The sequence below is a fragment of the Hylobates moloch genome, unplaced genomic scaffold, assembly GCF_009828535.3.
Source record: "Hylobates moloch isolate HMO894 unplaced genomic scaffold, HMol_V3 SCAFFOLD_16, whole genome shotgun sequence".
NCBI classification, from domain to species: Eukaryota; Metazoa; Chordata; class Mammalia; order Primates; family Hylobatidae; genus Hylobates; species Hylobates moloch.
Genome location: NW_026652291.1, coordinates 14,444,864 through 14,460,792, shown reverse-complemented (window position 1 = coordinate 14,460,792; position 15,929 = coordinate 14,444,864). Strand labels below are relative to the sequence as shown.

At 42.9% G+C, this 15,929-nt stretch overlaps 2 protein-coding genes across 3 annotated transcripts in view; one reads left to right on the top strand and one right to left on the bottom strand.

Moving 5' to 3' along the window:
* The window catches only part of RPS6KA5 (ribosomal protein S6 kinase A5), a 190,521-nt gene extending 176,674 nt beyond the window's left edge, over nt 1–13,847 (bottom strand). For both annotated transcript variants that reach the window (XM_032134602.2, XM_032134601.2), the window contains exon 1: nt 13,706–13,847. In XM_032134602.2, the coding sequence (XP_031990493.1) occupies nt 13,706–13,808 (103 nt within the window). In that variant the 5' untranslated portion in view covers nt 13,809–13,847. The remainder of the gene's footprint in view (nt 1–13,705) is intronic.
* Nucleotides 13,848–13,930: 83 nt separating this feature from the next.
* The window catches only part of DGLUCY (D-glutamate cyclase), a 157,389-nt gene continuing 155,390 nt past the window's right edge, over nt 13,931–15,929 (top strand). The window contains exon 1 of the mRNA XM_032134610.2: nt 13,931–14,077. The gene's annotated coding sequence lies outside the window, so the exon portion shown is untranslated. The remainder of the gene's footprint in view (nt 14,078–15,929) is intronic.

Here is a 15,929-nt window from a genome sequence, read left to right as displayed (position 1 = left end):
TTTGATTTGCATATGGCCCCATTATGTTTGTTCTATTTTAGCCCTAACTATGATGCTTCAATACACACAAGTAACATTAGTATAAAGGTAGTGTAGTGCAAATCTACCGCTAAGACTCTGTTCATGCTGTCTTCATGCAGCATCATATTTAGATAGAAAGTGTGACACTATGCTTATTACACATCTTAAATATTTCCTTTAGAAAAAACGCATAATCTCACTTCCGACTATTATGATGTGATTAGAGGAGAGAGTGCTTCAGTTGACTGAATTTTCCACGTAATGATGGAGAATTCTACTTATATAGAAAACTGCATGGTACAAAGACCTGTGTATGATTCTCCACCCTTTTACCTCTAGCATTCTTTTAAGTATGCCCCATTTTATTGTTTATCATTATGTATTTTTTAAAATTAAAAGTGCTTCTAATTAATCAGAGACCTTACTACTTCTCTTTTTCAAAGAAATATAAAAATAGCATGAACACTATATGACAAAGGTTTTATTTAAGAAGCAAAACAGGCCCGGCATGGTGGCTTACACCTGTAATCACAGCACTTCTCTGGGAGGCCAAGGCAGGTGGATTACTTGAGCTCAGGAGGTTGAGGCTGTAGTGAGCTGTGATCATGTCACTGCACTATAGCCTGGGCAACAGAACAAGACCCTGTCTCCAAAAAAAAAAAGAAGCAAAACACTGGACATAAAGTCAAATATCTTCCCATATTTTCCCTACTACTTATGTTTATATATGTTAATTATATATTTACCTAATCCTTGCCTTGGTCCAGAAAAGATGTAAGGCAAATTACCAGCATTAATTAAACCATAAGAAAATAAGAAGAAAGAACAAGGGCACAAAACACTGCCAGGATAAGATTCAATATGCATGCCAAACCATACTTCTAAGTGGTATAGGCCTGAGATTTGACGCTTTCTAACCACCAGCTTGGTAAGAGGTCTGCTCAGCCACCCACTTCAGAGCATTCCTATGAAAAACAGAACAGCTGGTCAAAAGCAGCACAGCTAGCCTTGGTGCTGAGATCAGAAAGGAATGTCTCCCTGGAGATTCATTAGAGAAGACACCATTCTACTTCTACAAAGAATGACACTTTTTACCATTTTCTGGCAAAATAGTTGTTTAAATAACTGACTGCTTCACATTCTGTTATCATCCTTAGTCACCCATATCTTGGGGCAAAATTATCTCCTGGTTAATCCAATCTTAGTAAGTTGTATTAGTTTCCTGTAACTGCAGTAGAAAATTAACATAAACCTGACAGCTTACTAACACCACAAATTCGCTTTCTTATAGTTCTGGAGATCAAAAGTCTGAAACTGGATCTCATGGAGCTAAAATCAAGGTGACAGCAGAGATGTGTTCCTTTTGGATATTCTAGGTGAAAATCTGTTCCCCTGCTTCTAGAGGCTGTCTGCATTCCTTAGCTCATGGCCTTCCTTCCAGCAATGGCATCACTCTGATCTGTTTCCTCATCATATCTCCTCCTCTTTTTCTCTGCTTCATCTTCACATCACCTTCTCTGACTCTGGCCCTCCTGTCTCCCTCTTATAAGGACTCTTGTGATTTCATTGAACCCACATGGATTACCCAAAATAATCTCCCCGTCTCAGGATACTTAATCACATCTGCAAGGTCTCTTTTGCCATGTAAAACAACATATTTGCGGGTTCCTATTTGCGGGTTCCAGGGATTAGGATGTGGTTATCTTGGGGGAGTGGTCATTATTCAGCCTACCACACAAGACTTCATCATTTGCTTGAAGCTACCTAAATTGTAAGAATAGTACTAGGAAAATCTACATAACAGTAAGAGCCACAAGTGGAAAACTTAAAAAGTTTTTAAAATACAAGAATTAATGATATAATTATTTTAAGTACCAAATTCACTTTCTATATTCCAGAAAATAGGATATACAAAAATGTTATTTACACAGTTTTTGCCAAAAACACACTGACTATATAAAAAGAAGCACACCTACACAAAAACTTGAGTGTGAAATAAAATAACTGCAATACCCCAAGCACTATACTAAAAATCAGGAACTTTACTTCCTCATTCTCCCTGCAGTCACAGGGGAGGATGCCTACTGAATACTTTTTTAAAAGAGAAAGAAAAAAAAGTGAGACAGCCAGCTCACTCACAACTTTAGGAGTATATAAAATAGAACTTGTGTGATTTTTGGAGGAATAGCCAGCTACACTTGAACCGAGAGGGACACTGCTAGAAACAAACATAATGAGGCCAAGGTTCTATTTTAGACCCTATTCATCTTCCCTTAAAAACAAGATGAATGTAGGAGTGATCATACCTTTGAGGTGCACAGAGAGATCTGTAAATCATGATGGGAGCTCAAAGGAGATAACTGTGACAATCCCTCCCTCCCACAGCACTTTAGGATTGACATCTCTCAACAGTGTATTTAATTGTGAAGCTTCAACTAACACATGATGTTATTATGTTAGATTTTCCCTAGAGCAGTTTTCACCAAGAATCAGCTTCTTTTTCACAGGGAAGAATTCAATCCTGTCCATCAAACCACTTGTGTCTCCAGGAAGCTGAGGCTTCAGAATATTTCCTTGCTTCGGAGCAGAGGTTAATGTTGGGTCTGATACAGTATTAGACTTAACATCTGAGGCTTTTCCCCGCTACAGACTACAAATACAAACTATACCTGAATCCCCCTTGACAGAAGGGATAAGATGTCACCTTCTTTGCCCCATTAGATCATTTTCTTAATCTCTAAAATTCATGGTAGAAAGTTAAGGGATTTTCTCTTAAGGTCTAGGCACTAGGGAACCAAGTTAAAGTACTGTTAATAATCTATTCGTATTTTAACCATCCCAATGTATCCTATAAACAAAAGAGCACAAGTTCTTCCTACTCTTCTCAAAGTGAGGAAAATGTGAAAAAAGAGACAAGTAGTACAAAAAAATACAAACACACACACACATATTCAGTTATGTGTTGCTTAACGAGAACATGTTCTGAGAAACATCATTAGGCGATTTCATGGTTGCACAAACACCATAGAGTTTACTTACAAAAACCTAGATGGTATAGGTTACTACACACCTGCTATATGGCATATAGCCTATTGTTCCAAGGCTATAAAAGTGTACAGCATGTTACTGTACTGAATACCTAAGTATTTGTGTATCTAACCAGAGAAAAAGTAGAGTAAAAATACAGTAACGCAAGTTCATTGACCACATCTATATGCAGTCTGCCATTGACCAAAATGTCATTATGCAGCTCATGAATATATATATATTTACACACATATAGTATAAAAAGGAGAGCTGCACTATACTCATGCATAACTACAACTGTCATTGAAATCTTTCAAAGTTTCTTACTGGGCTGCCTATAATCTCAGCACTTTGGGAGGCTGAGACAGGAAGATTGCTTGAGGCCAGAAGTTCAAGGCCAACCTGGGCAACATAGCAAGACCCTATCTCTACAAAAAATAAAAAGAAAATTAGCCAGGTGTGGTGGTATGTGCCTATAGTCCTAGCTACTTGGGAGGCTGAGGGAGAAGGTTCACTTGAGCCCAAGAGTTTGAAGCTGTGGTGAACTATTATCACCACTGTATTCCAGCCTGGGCAACAGAGTAAGACCTTATCTTCCAAAAAAAAAAAAAAAATACACGCAAAACAAAAAAACAAAAACAAAGCATCTTATTGGCTTGTTTGCTTTTTGTTTGTTTGTTTTTGGCACAGTCTGATTCTGTCCCTCAGGCTGGACTGCAGTGGCGCAATCTCGGCTCACTGCAACTTCTGCCTCCCAGGTTCAAGAGATTCTCCTGCCTAAGCCTCCCAAGTAGCTGGGATTATAGGCATCTGCCACCATGGCTGGCTAATTTTTGTATTTTTAGTAGAGACGGGGTTTCACCATGTTGGCCAGGCTGGTCTCGAACTCCTGACCCCAGGTGATCCACCCACCTCAGCCTCCCAAAGTGCTGGAATTACAGGCGTGAGCCACCGCACCCAGCCGGCTTGCTTTTGTAAGCTATGTTTGTTTAAAAAAATAAAAATAAAAAAAGCAAGTATCTTATTGGAACTAATAGTTATGTTTCTTAAAAGCTAATTACAAATCAAATCATTATTAATGGAACCACATTCAAAAAGCAGCAGGGAACTTGTTTTTCAACGGATCCAACATGAATCCTTTGATAAAACAGGATGATCTTTTAAAGTAAATAATAGGGTCAGGTGTGGTGGCTCATGTCTGTAATTCCAGCCATTTGGGAGGTCAAGGCAGGTGGAGCACATGAGGTCAGGAGTTCGAGACCAGCCTGGCCAACATGGTGAAACCCTACCTCTACCAAAAAATACAAAAATAAGCTAAGTGTGGTGGTGTGTGGTGGCGCACACTTGTAGTCCCAGCTACTTGGGAGGCTGAGGTGGGAGGATCACTTGAGCCCAGGAGGCAGTGGTTGCAGTGAGCTGAGATCATGCCATTGCACTCCAGCCTGTGCGACAGAGTGGGACCCTGTCTAAATAAAAATAAATAAATAAATAAATAAATAAATAAAGTAAATCACTAGCCGGGCATGGTGGCTTGTACCTGTAATCTCTGCACTTTGGGAGGCAGAGATGGGAAGACTGCTTGAGCCCAGGAGTTTGAGACCAGCCTGGGCAACATAGTGAGATCCTGTCTCAATAAAATGAAATTTTAAAATACAAGAACAATAAAGTAAATCACCACTCTGGACTTTTTATCATGAAACATCCTTTTATTTTTTATTTTTTTCAGACAGAGTTTTGCTGTTGTTGCCCAGGCTGGAATGCAATGGTGCGATCGCAGCTCACTGCAACCTCCACCTCCTGGGTTCAAGCAATTCTCCTGCCTCAGCTTCCAAGTAGGTGGGATTACAGGTGCCTGCCACCGCGCCCAGCTAATTTTTTATATTTTTAGTAGAGATGGGGTTTCACCACATTGGCCAGGCTGGTCTCGAACTCCTGACCTCAGGTGATCCACCTGCCTCAGCCTCCCAAAGTGCTGGGATTACAGGCGTGAGCCACCATGTCTGGCCAAAACATCCTTTTATGATTAAAAAAAAAAAAAAAAAAAAAAGCTCACCCAAACCAACTAGGAATAGAAGAGAACTTTGTCAACCTGAGAAAGAACATCTATGAAAAACTCACAGCTAACTTAATACTCAGTGGTAGAAGACTCAATCCTTCCCCCTCAGATCAGGAAAAGACAAGGAACTAACTTTGTCTATACCAGAATTTCCATGGAAATGCCACAGAAGAGCCTTAATGCTGGTAAACACTTAGATTATAACTTAGTCCATCACCTTTACTTTCGCCTTTACTTTATGAATCAAAAAACTTGGGCTCAGAAAGACAAAATGACTTATCCAAGGTCATATAGCAAATTAGGGGCTGACTTAGAACTACACTTCACTTCCTACATCTGTTAAATCTTTACTTAAGGCCAGATGCAATGGCTCAAATGCCTGTAATCCCAGCACTCTGGGAGGCCCAGGCAGGTGGATCATCTGAGGTAAGGAGTTCAAGACCAGCCTGGCCAGCATGGCAAAACCCCATCTCTACTAAAAAAAAGAAAAAAAATTTAGCTGGGTGTGGCAGTGGGTGCCTGTAATCCCAGCTACTTGGGAGGCTGAGGCAGGAGAATCACTTGAACCCAGGAGGTGGAGGTTACAGTGAGCCGAGATCAGCACCACACTCCAGCGTGAGCAACAGAGAAGACTCCATCTCTTAAAAAAAAAAAAAAAAAAGATTTGCTTAAAAGACGGTAAATATGGATACTAGTAACCAAATAGATAAGATCTTTAGGCTGGGCATGGTGGCTCAAGCCTGTAATCCCAGCACTTTGGGAGGCCGAGGAGGATGGGTCATGAGGTCAGGAGATTGAGACCATACTGGCTAACATGGTGAAACCCTGTCTCTACTAAAAGTACAAAAAAAAAAATTAGCCGGGCGTGGTGGCAGGCACCTGTAGTCCCAGCTACTTGGGAGGCTGAGGCAGGAGAATGGCATGAACCCGGGAGGCGGAGCTGGCAGTGAGCCGAGATCGCGCCACTGCACTCCAGCCTGGGCACAGAGCGAGACTCCGTCTCAAAAAAAAAAAAAAAAAAAAAAATTAGCCTGGCGTGGTGATGCGCGTCTGTAGTCCCAGCTACTTGGGAAGCCGAGGCATGAGAATCACTTGAACCCAGGGGGCAGAGGTTGCAGTGAGCCGAGATCACACCACTGCACTCCAGCCTGGGCAACAGAGTGAGACTGCGTCTCAAAAAAAAAAAAGAAGATCTTTAGTTGGTGGCAGTAATCAATCAAGAACATTCTGGGGAGACTAGACAGAGGTATTACCAAAAAAGAAAACTACAGACAAAGATTTCTTATGAATATAGACATAAATCCTTAATAAAATACAAGCAAACCGAATCCAGCAACAAAGAAAAAGGATTATATACCATGACAAACAAGATTTATCCCAGGAATACAAGGTTGGCTTAACATCCAAAAATTAATTAATGTAATACACCATATGAACAGAACAAAAAAAATGGTAATCTCAATAGATGCAGAAAAAAGCATCTGATAAAATCCAGCACTCTTTCATGATTTAAAAAAACACCCAAACAAACTAGGAGCAGAAGGGAAATTCTTCAATCTGATAAAATACATCTATGAAAAACCCATAGCTAACCCCACACTCAGTGGTAGAAGACTAAAGCTTTCACCCTAGGATCAGGAATAAGACAAGGATGTCTGCTCTTGCCAATTCTATTGAACCATAGTGAAGGTTCTGGCCAAGGCAATTAAGCAGGAAATTGAAACAGAAGGCAACTGGATTGGAAAGAAAGAAGTAAAACTATCTCTATCCATGGCTAACACAATCTTATAAATAGAAAATCCTAAGGTGTCCACTAAACTATTAGAACCAATAAACTAGTTCACCAAGGTTGCAGGACACAAGATAAAAACTGTGCCTCTATACTCTTGGAATGAATAATCCAAAAATAAAAGTAAGAAACTAGTTCCTTTTACTATAGCAACAAAAAAAAAAAAAAAAATACTTAGAAATAAATTTAACAAAAGAAGTGCAAATTTATACTCTGAAAACTGAAAAACACTGTTGAAAAAATTTGAAGACAACCTAAATAAATGGAAAGACATCTCATGTTCATAGATCAGAGGACTTAACATTACTAAGATGGCAACACTCCCAAAGTTTAACTAAAAATTTGATGCGATCCCAATCAGAATGCCACTGAGCTGGCTTCTTTGCAGACACCAACAAGCCGATCATAGAATCCATATGGAAATACAAGGAATCCAGAATAACCAAAACAATGTTGAAGAATAAGACTCACGCTTCTCAATTTCAAAACTTACTAAAAAATTGTAGTAGTCAAGACAGCATGGTACTGGTATAAGGAGAGACATATAGATCAGTGGAAGAGAACTGAGAGCATAAAATAAATAAATCCATACATCTATAGTCAACTGATTTTCAATAAAGGTGCCAAGACAATAAAATGGAGAAAAAATAGTCTTTTCAGCTAATGGTGCTGGAACAACTGGATATTTACATGCAGAAGAATGAGTCTGAATCACTACCTCACATGATATCCAGCAATTACCTTAAAATGGATCAATGATCTAAACGTAACAGCTAAAGCCATAAACTCTTAGAAGAAAACAGAGACATCAATCTTCATAATCTTGAATTAGTCAATGATTTCTTAGACACAAGAATAAAATGAAAAGAAAAAAAAAAGGTTTCATCAACATTAAAGACTTTTAGGGCCAGGAGCGGTGGCTCACGCCTGTAATCCCAACACTGTGGGAGGCCGAGGCAGGTCGATCCCCTGAGGACAGGAGTTCAAGATCAGCCTGGCCAACATGGTGAAACCCCATCTCTATTGAAAATACAAAAATTAGCCAGGCATGGTGGCACTCACCTGTAATCCTAGCTACTCAGGTGGCTGAAGCATGAGAATTGCTTGAACCCAGGAGGCAGAGGTTGCAGTGAGGCAAGATCATCCCACTGCATTCTACCTGGGCAACAGAGCAAGACTCTGTCTCAAAAAAAAAAAAAAAATTAAAGATAATCCCAACACTTTGGGAGGCGGAGGAGGGTGAATCACTGAAGCCCAGGAGTTTGAGACCAGCCTGGGCAACACAGCAGGAACTCATCTCTATTATTTAAAAAAAAAAATTTTTTTTAATTAAAGACTTTTGTGCTCCTAAGGACACCATCAAAAAAGTGAAAAGACAACTCATTTATGGAAGAAAATATCTGCAAATCCATATTCCTGATAAGAGACATGTACCTAAAATACATAAAGAACTCTCATATCTCAATAATAAAAAAAGACAAACTAGCCAATTTTAAACTGGGCAAAGGATCTGAATCAACATTTCTCCAAAGGTATACAAATGGCCAATAAGCACATGAAAAGATGCTTGTCATTAGGCAATAGGGAAATGGAAAATCACTTCACACTCCCTATGATAAGCAAAAAGACAGACAATGTTGGCTAGGCTGTGAAGGAACTGGAGGCCTCATACATTGCTGATGGGAATATAAAATGGTACAGCCACTCTGGACAACAGTTTGGCAGTTTCTTACAAAGTTAAATCCAGACTTTGTTTACCTTTGTTTTAACAAGTGATCCAGCAGTTTTACTGCTGTTATATACCCAAGAGAAATAAACATAGGTCCACACAAAAACTTGTCCACAAACGTGCAAAGCAGCATTATTTACAATAGCCAAAAGGTGGAAACAACCCAAATTTCAAACAACTGGTGAATGGATAAACAAAACTTGGTATATCTACACAACAGAACACAATTTATCAACAACAACAACAAAATGAAGTACTGATGCATGCTACAAATGGATTAATTTTGCTGTGCACGTTGGCTCACGCCTGTAATCTCAGTACTTTGGGAGGCCCATGTGGGATGATCTCTTGAGCCCAGGAGTTGGAGACCAGTGACAGCATAATGAGATCCTGTCTCTACAAAAAAATAATAAATTAGCCAGGCGTGGTGGTGCATGCCTGTAGTCCCAGAGTTACTCAGGAGGCTGAGGCAGGAGGATCTCTTGAGCCCAGGAGTTTGAGATTATAGTGAGCTATGACTGCACCACTGCACTCCAGCCTGGATAGATTCCATCTCTAAAAAACAAAACAGCAACAAAAGACACGGCATGGTAGGTTCCACCTTGCTCTCTGTCTTGGATCACTTGTTCTTGGGGAAACCAGCTGTCTGCCATGAGAACGCTCAGGCCACGCTATGGAGAGGTCCACATGGCAAGGAACTGAAGCAACCTGCCAGCATGTGAGTGAGCCATCTTGGAAGGGGAATCACTAGGCCCAGACAAGTCTTCAGGTGACTGCAGTCCTGGCCAACACCTTGACTTCAACTTCATGAGAGTCCCTGAGTTAGAATCAAGAAGCTTCCTGTGTTAATTCACTTAGGATTACAAAAAGAACCAACAAGCTAAGCCACTCCTAAATTCCTGACCCACACAAATCATGTTGTTTAAGCCACTAAGGTTTGGAGTAATTTGTTACACCACAATACATAAACTTCCTCGACCTTCTCCTCAATGTTAGGCTCTCTCTCCTATAACAGGCATCTAAGTAAATGTCTTACCAACAACTCCTCCTCTTCTTAGAGTTTAGTTTTATCCCTATCCATGTTTACAGAAATTGCTGCCATGTTACAAAAACATGATCCCATCCCCTGGCCTTAGGTGAATGATCCAAAAGTGGATACCTCACCAAAGGCAGGCCAAAAAAGTCCTTCCCTGAGATCTTTATAACTGAAGCTGAGAAGAAGGCGGTGTCTTTTCAGTAGTGGAAGCTGTAGGATGTAAAACTTGGAGTCTATCAACAGCATGATCTTTCCCATGTGGGAAAAGTGGCACAGTAGTGGGGAAGAATGAAGCCATCACATAGGGACAAGCAGAGATTCAAGGTGGACAAAATACAGACAATGCTAAATTTCTGGTTCCAATGGTTCCTGATGCAACCCTGTTCTTCCAGTGGACAGATCATACATGTCCTATCATCCAAGCATCTAAAATCGCACCCAATATGTAAGAGGAAACGAAATACTTACTAAATAAGTGGGTAAGATAACCCAATCTCCTTCCAATAATATCCTTTTTGTTATTGTTGTTGAAGATTTGATTATTTGAAAGCTAAAAGTCCTAACCCATTCTTTGCTAACTTTATACTTGTATATCCCTTTACTATCATACTTATGGCAGTATCATCTCTTTTTTTTTGGAGATGGAGTCTCGCTCTGTTGCCAGGCTGGAGTGCAACAGCGTGATCTTGGCTCACTGCAACCTCCGCCTCCTGAGTTCAAGAGAACCTCCTGCCTCAGCCTCCTGAGTAGCTGGGACTACCGGTACATGCCACCATGCCCAGCTAATTTTTTGAATTTTTAGTAGAGACGGGGTTTCACCACGTTGGCCAGGATGGTCTCCATCTCTTCACCTCGTGATACACCCGCCTCAGCCTCCCAAGGCAGTATTATCTTAATTCCTGGTTTATATGGCCTCCTCCCCTACTACTAGAGGGCAGGACATTTTCTTAGACACACATTCAATAAATGTATGTTTAAGTGATCTATTCAATCCTATACTCTGCATTCTTTAGCTTTTAGTCACTGTCATCCACTTATCAACCACCTAACATCTGCAAGGCACTGGTAATACAATGAACTTACTAGACTTGCTCCTGGATTCTCATGCATTCAATGAATCCATTCAACAAATATTAAGTACCTACTATATGCCAGGGGCTGCAAATAAACAAAGGACATGGTGCCTGCCTGCCTGCCCTCAAGGACCTTACAGTCTAATACAGACAAGTAAATGGACTATTATAGCACTGTGTGTTAAATGTTACTGAAGAGATACACACAGGCTGCTAAGCAGCCGCAAAGATTATGGAGAATTTACACTCTACATGAGAAGACTGGACATATACAGAAAAAGATAATAGCCAGGCAATGTGACATAGGCTAAGCACTAAAGGAGGGATTTGTTTCCCAAATTACACTGGATTAATTCACACACTTCAAGATAAGATACTATTATGGAATGATTTTTATATATACATTCAACTAACATTTCCTAAGGGCCCGCTATATGCCAAACAACCTGCTTAGCACTTTTCCAACAGTGTCTCATTCAATTCTCACATTTTGTAGATTAAAGATGTGAATCTGAAAGGGTGAAGTGACTTGCCCATGTCTACATATTAAGCTGCAGAGATGAGATTTAGAATCATGTCTTCCAACTCCATGTCCTTTCATGGGACATTTTTTGCTTTTTCATTCATCCTACGGAATACAATAAAGTGTTCTGCACAAATGAACAACCACCAACTGGCAGCCTGATATAACTAGATGCTTGTCCACATTCTGAGACGGGACCATATCAGATCAAATTACTCTGGTGCCTATTATAGCATCATGTGCTGAAAGAAGTGCAGTTGGCTGAAGATGAGCAACTCTTTCAAGTTATATTTTAACAGTGTTTTTGACCACTATATCCGGTCAGTTGTTCCAGTGTTCAGTAATAAATCAAAATGATTTTTCATTTCCTTTGACAGTTAACAGTACTAATGAATTCAGTATAATCTCACCATCCATCAGAAAAATTTCTAAAATGCAAACTTGAAGCTGATGATTCACACAGTTAGAAGAGAGGGGGAAATAAAGCAGTACTCATTGTTTTCTACAAAACTAGCATTGTTTGCAAAATCCAGAAACCGAGCAGTTGGTTAACTACTAATAACAAGCAGGTTGCTCCTTGGTCATTTAGCAAAAAGCTGCTTGTTGCACCACAGCCCATGGCTGAGAAGCATATGACTTCAAGTAGCTTTTGCTGTACAGTAGGATTCCATACATATAAATCAGTGGATCGTTATGTAAGACAAGAAAAAAATGCAAAATCTTCACACCAGAAAGCACCTGACACTGAGCGTGGCACAAATCCGAATAAATGTATATTGAGTAAACCATATCAGAGCCTTTTGAAAATATCAGTTGTCTATGAAATTGAGAGAAGAAAAACCAAATCACCTGAATCCATACAGGTTATGTTAGGAACTCAAAAACACGGAACAGCTGGCTCAAGAGGTATAACAGATTCACAATGACCAAAAAAACAATGTTTACAAATGTTGAATTAAGAAGCATGAATTTGACATCTCTCTTGAATTAAGTCACCACACTGGCACCCAATGGAATGCTAATATGCAATCTCAGTAGAAATAACAAAAACTGAAAGAACTGATGGACAGAGCTAACTTTCCAATCTGTTCAAAACAGAAACAAGATGTACTAGTTAACACCTGAATCCTGCCGTTTAAGCTTTGTGCCTTCACAATTAAATAATATCCCGGCCGAGCGCGGTGGCTCACGCCTGTAATCCCAGCACTTTGGGAGGCCGGGGCGGACGGATCACCTGAGGTCGGGAGTTCGCGACCAGCCTGACCAACATGGAGAGGACCACCCCCCCCCCGCCCCCACAAAAAATACAAAATTAGCCGGGCGTAGTGGCGCATGCCTGTAATCCCAGCTACTCGGGAGGCTGAGGCAAGAGAATCGCTTGAACCCGGGAGGCGGAGGCTGCGGTGAGCTGAGATCATGCCACTGCACTCCAGCCTGGGCAACAAGAGCGAAACTCCGTCTGAAAAAAAAAAAAAATCCCAATATGCCAAAGCAGCCCTGTCAAAAACCTTCAACGCTCACAAACATATCTAGTAATAACGAAAGACTCATTAAAATGTACTATCTGTTCGGAGGAAAAAAAGTATTAATATATCTACAATACGAGACTGGGCTCCAAGAATATAAACCCAAATTGTACTGATTGGTCTGAATAAGCATTTTCCAAAATGAACAACCTGAACCTACACAACGAATACATTTAATTAGTTATAAAGCTTAGGACAACGCTAGTGATCTCAAACATTAGAACCTAAGCGCTGAAGCCTGCTCGTTAGTTCCTTTTACCTGGAGCTTTAAATTTCTAGAGCCATCATCTCCAGAGACCTCTGAAGGAAATGCAAGGCCAAGTATAGTATTTCACGATAAGTGAGAATAAAGGCACTCAATCCCTGGAGCCGGCGATTCCTGTTCCTGTCTCTAGACTGGACTTGGTAAAAGCCCGAGGCGCAACCTCCCATTTATCTCGTACGGGACCCCAGCACCTTAGGGGATGGCTCCACGGAGCCCCACCGGGACCCCCATTGCGGGGAGCAGAGGGGCGGAGCAGGGAGTCACGCTCCAAAACAAAGCGCCGCTCGCCCCACGCTGAGGCAGGCGCACCTTTCGCCCCGACAGGACGCAGAGACACATGTGTCACCTGTGCGGGAAGGGGGAACAGCGACATCCTCGGAGGTGCGTGCCACGGGCAGCGGTCGGCGGCTACGCTGGCCCCGATGCCTGGTGCCCGCCGCTCATTCCCGGGCTGGGGAAAACTTTCGGCCGCCTCTCCCCGGGCAAGCCCCCACCTCCCGGGACCCCCGGGGCACGCGCCCCGACCGCGACGCCCCGCCCCAGGCCCGCCCCTCCGCGCCCACGGCTGCGGCCCCGCGCCCCCAGCCCCGCGCGGGCACCCGCGTGCCCTCAGGCGCGCCCCCGCGCCGGGCCCGGCCGGCAGAGGGCGGGGTCGCTCACCAGTCCGCAGCTCGTGCTTGACAGTCAGGAGCTGCTCTCCCCCGTCGCCGCCGTCCGCGCTGGTCCCCGCGGCGCCGCCGCTGCTGCCACCCTCTTCCTCCATCTTCTCCTTTTTTCCGATCCCGCGGGTCGCTACGAGGGGAACCCAGGAGACAGCGGACGCCCGTCCCCTCGCAGCCGCTGCCGCAGCCCCAGGAGCCGGGGTGCGGCGGCTCCAGAACTCGGACGCAAAGATGAGTCTCTTTCCCGCTCTGGCCGCACGGCTCGCTCCTCGCCTCCTCCCCCTTCGGCGGGCACCGCTAGTACCGCGCAACCAAACCGCCCCCTGCTCCACCGCCGCCTCCTCAGGCCGCTCCGCCCACAGCCAGCAAGGTAAGGGAGCCATTCGAGCCGCCTTCGCTGATTGGACACAGGGCGCGCGCGTCTGCCAACGCCCGCTCCCATTGGGCAGTACTCTGTGACGTTTCACGAGCCTCCCCGCCCCGCTCCTCGAATTGTTGTTGCTTGGCGGGGAGGCAGGAGAGGGAGGAGCGCCGCCACTCCGATTGGTGAGACCTAAGGCTCTGCGCCGCCCATTTCATCTGTTGCGCACGCGCAGTCAAGACCTTCCCTTCCCTGACCTCCCCAGAACGGTCACACCCCTTATTCCCCAGCTTCGATCTGTTAGTAAACAGTGTCTAGTAGTCAGGAGGCGCTCAGGGTCTCTGATTGGCTACTGCCGAAAGAGGCGGGGAGGGATGATTGGAACGTTTGGTCCGCCAATCACCGTGGACAGAGGAGGGGCCTGGAGGGTAGCGCTTATCACCCACGTGTTTGCAGAAACCTGAGGGTCCCGGCAGCGATCCATAGGTGTGTGACAACCTGCGAGACGGCGTGCCCTAAAAAGGTCTTACTCGCTCTAGTGAACCCTAAATAAGTTAAGCAGAGTGTTTGTTCTTAAATAACAGATAGTTCTTAAACGTTACAAAAATTCACAGTGCCAGCTCCCGATGAGGAATTTTGCGAAGGAGAGACATTTATGTTTCGTACAAGACTCTTCCTAGGCGCCGAAAGGATGCAGAGATTAACAAAATAGAATACAATTCCTCCCCTAAGCAGCTTTCAATAGAACGTGAGAAACAATCTGTGTGTATACACAAAAGAACTATAAAGCAGAATTTGAAATAAAGCAGTCGTACAAAGCGTTGGAGAATCTCGCACGGTTGGCAATAATTATTCCCAGACGAGGAACTGGGAAAAGCTTTTAGGGCAAGGAGGCATTTGAGATAACCAACGTAAAGGATGGATAAGAGAGAAATACCAGCAATAGACATTTCACGCAGAGACAGTAACTGTGAGCATTGGCCTACAGCAGAGAAGGCAAGGATGGGTTAAGTGATTGATAAGGTTAGATGAAAGTATGATGTAAGAGATACAGCTGACAAGGTGAGGCGTGGTAAGATAATGGGGAACTAGGGATGCTGTGCTGAAGAGTGCAGATTTTTTTTAGTACACAGTGATGAACTGAAAAGAGGAGAGGGATAGCAGGGCAGGAATCCTGCTGCAAGGATAGAACTAAAGGGAACCTGATTTCTAGTAGCAGACACGAGAATGGGAAAAAGCAGAAACTTAAAGATGTACAGTTGGACGTAATTCAGGTAGATGTGATCTTTTAAACTAAGCATGGATTGGATCAGGAGTCAGCACACTTTTTTCTATTAAGGGCCAGATAGTAAATATTTTAGGATTTGCAAGCTGTATGACCTCTTTTACAACTACTCAGCTCTGCCATTGTAGCTCAAAAGCAGTCATAGACAATAAATAAAAGACGTAGCTGTGTTCCAGTAGAATTTTTTTATGGACACTGAAATTTGAATTTCACATAGTTTTCATGTATCATAATATATTCTTCTTTTAATTATTTTTGAATTACTTAAAAATATAAAAACAGGTCGGGCGCAGGTTCACACCTGTAAGCCCAGCACTGTGGGAAGCTGAGGCAGATGGATTACCTGAGGTCAGAAGTTCAAGACCGGCGTGGCCAACATGGCAAAACCCTGAATCTACTAAAAATACAAAAAATTAGCCAGGCATGGTGGTGGGTGCCTGTAATCCCAGCTACTCAGGAAGCTGAGGCAGGAGAATTGCTTGAATCTGGCAGGCGGAGGTTGCAGTGAGCCGAGATCACACCATTGCACTTCAGACTGGGCAACAGAGCGAAACTCTGTCTAAAAAAAAAAAAAAG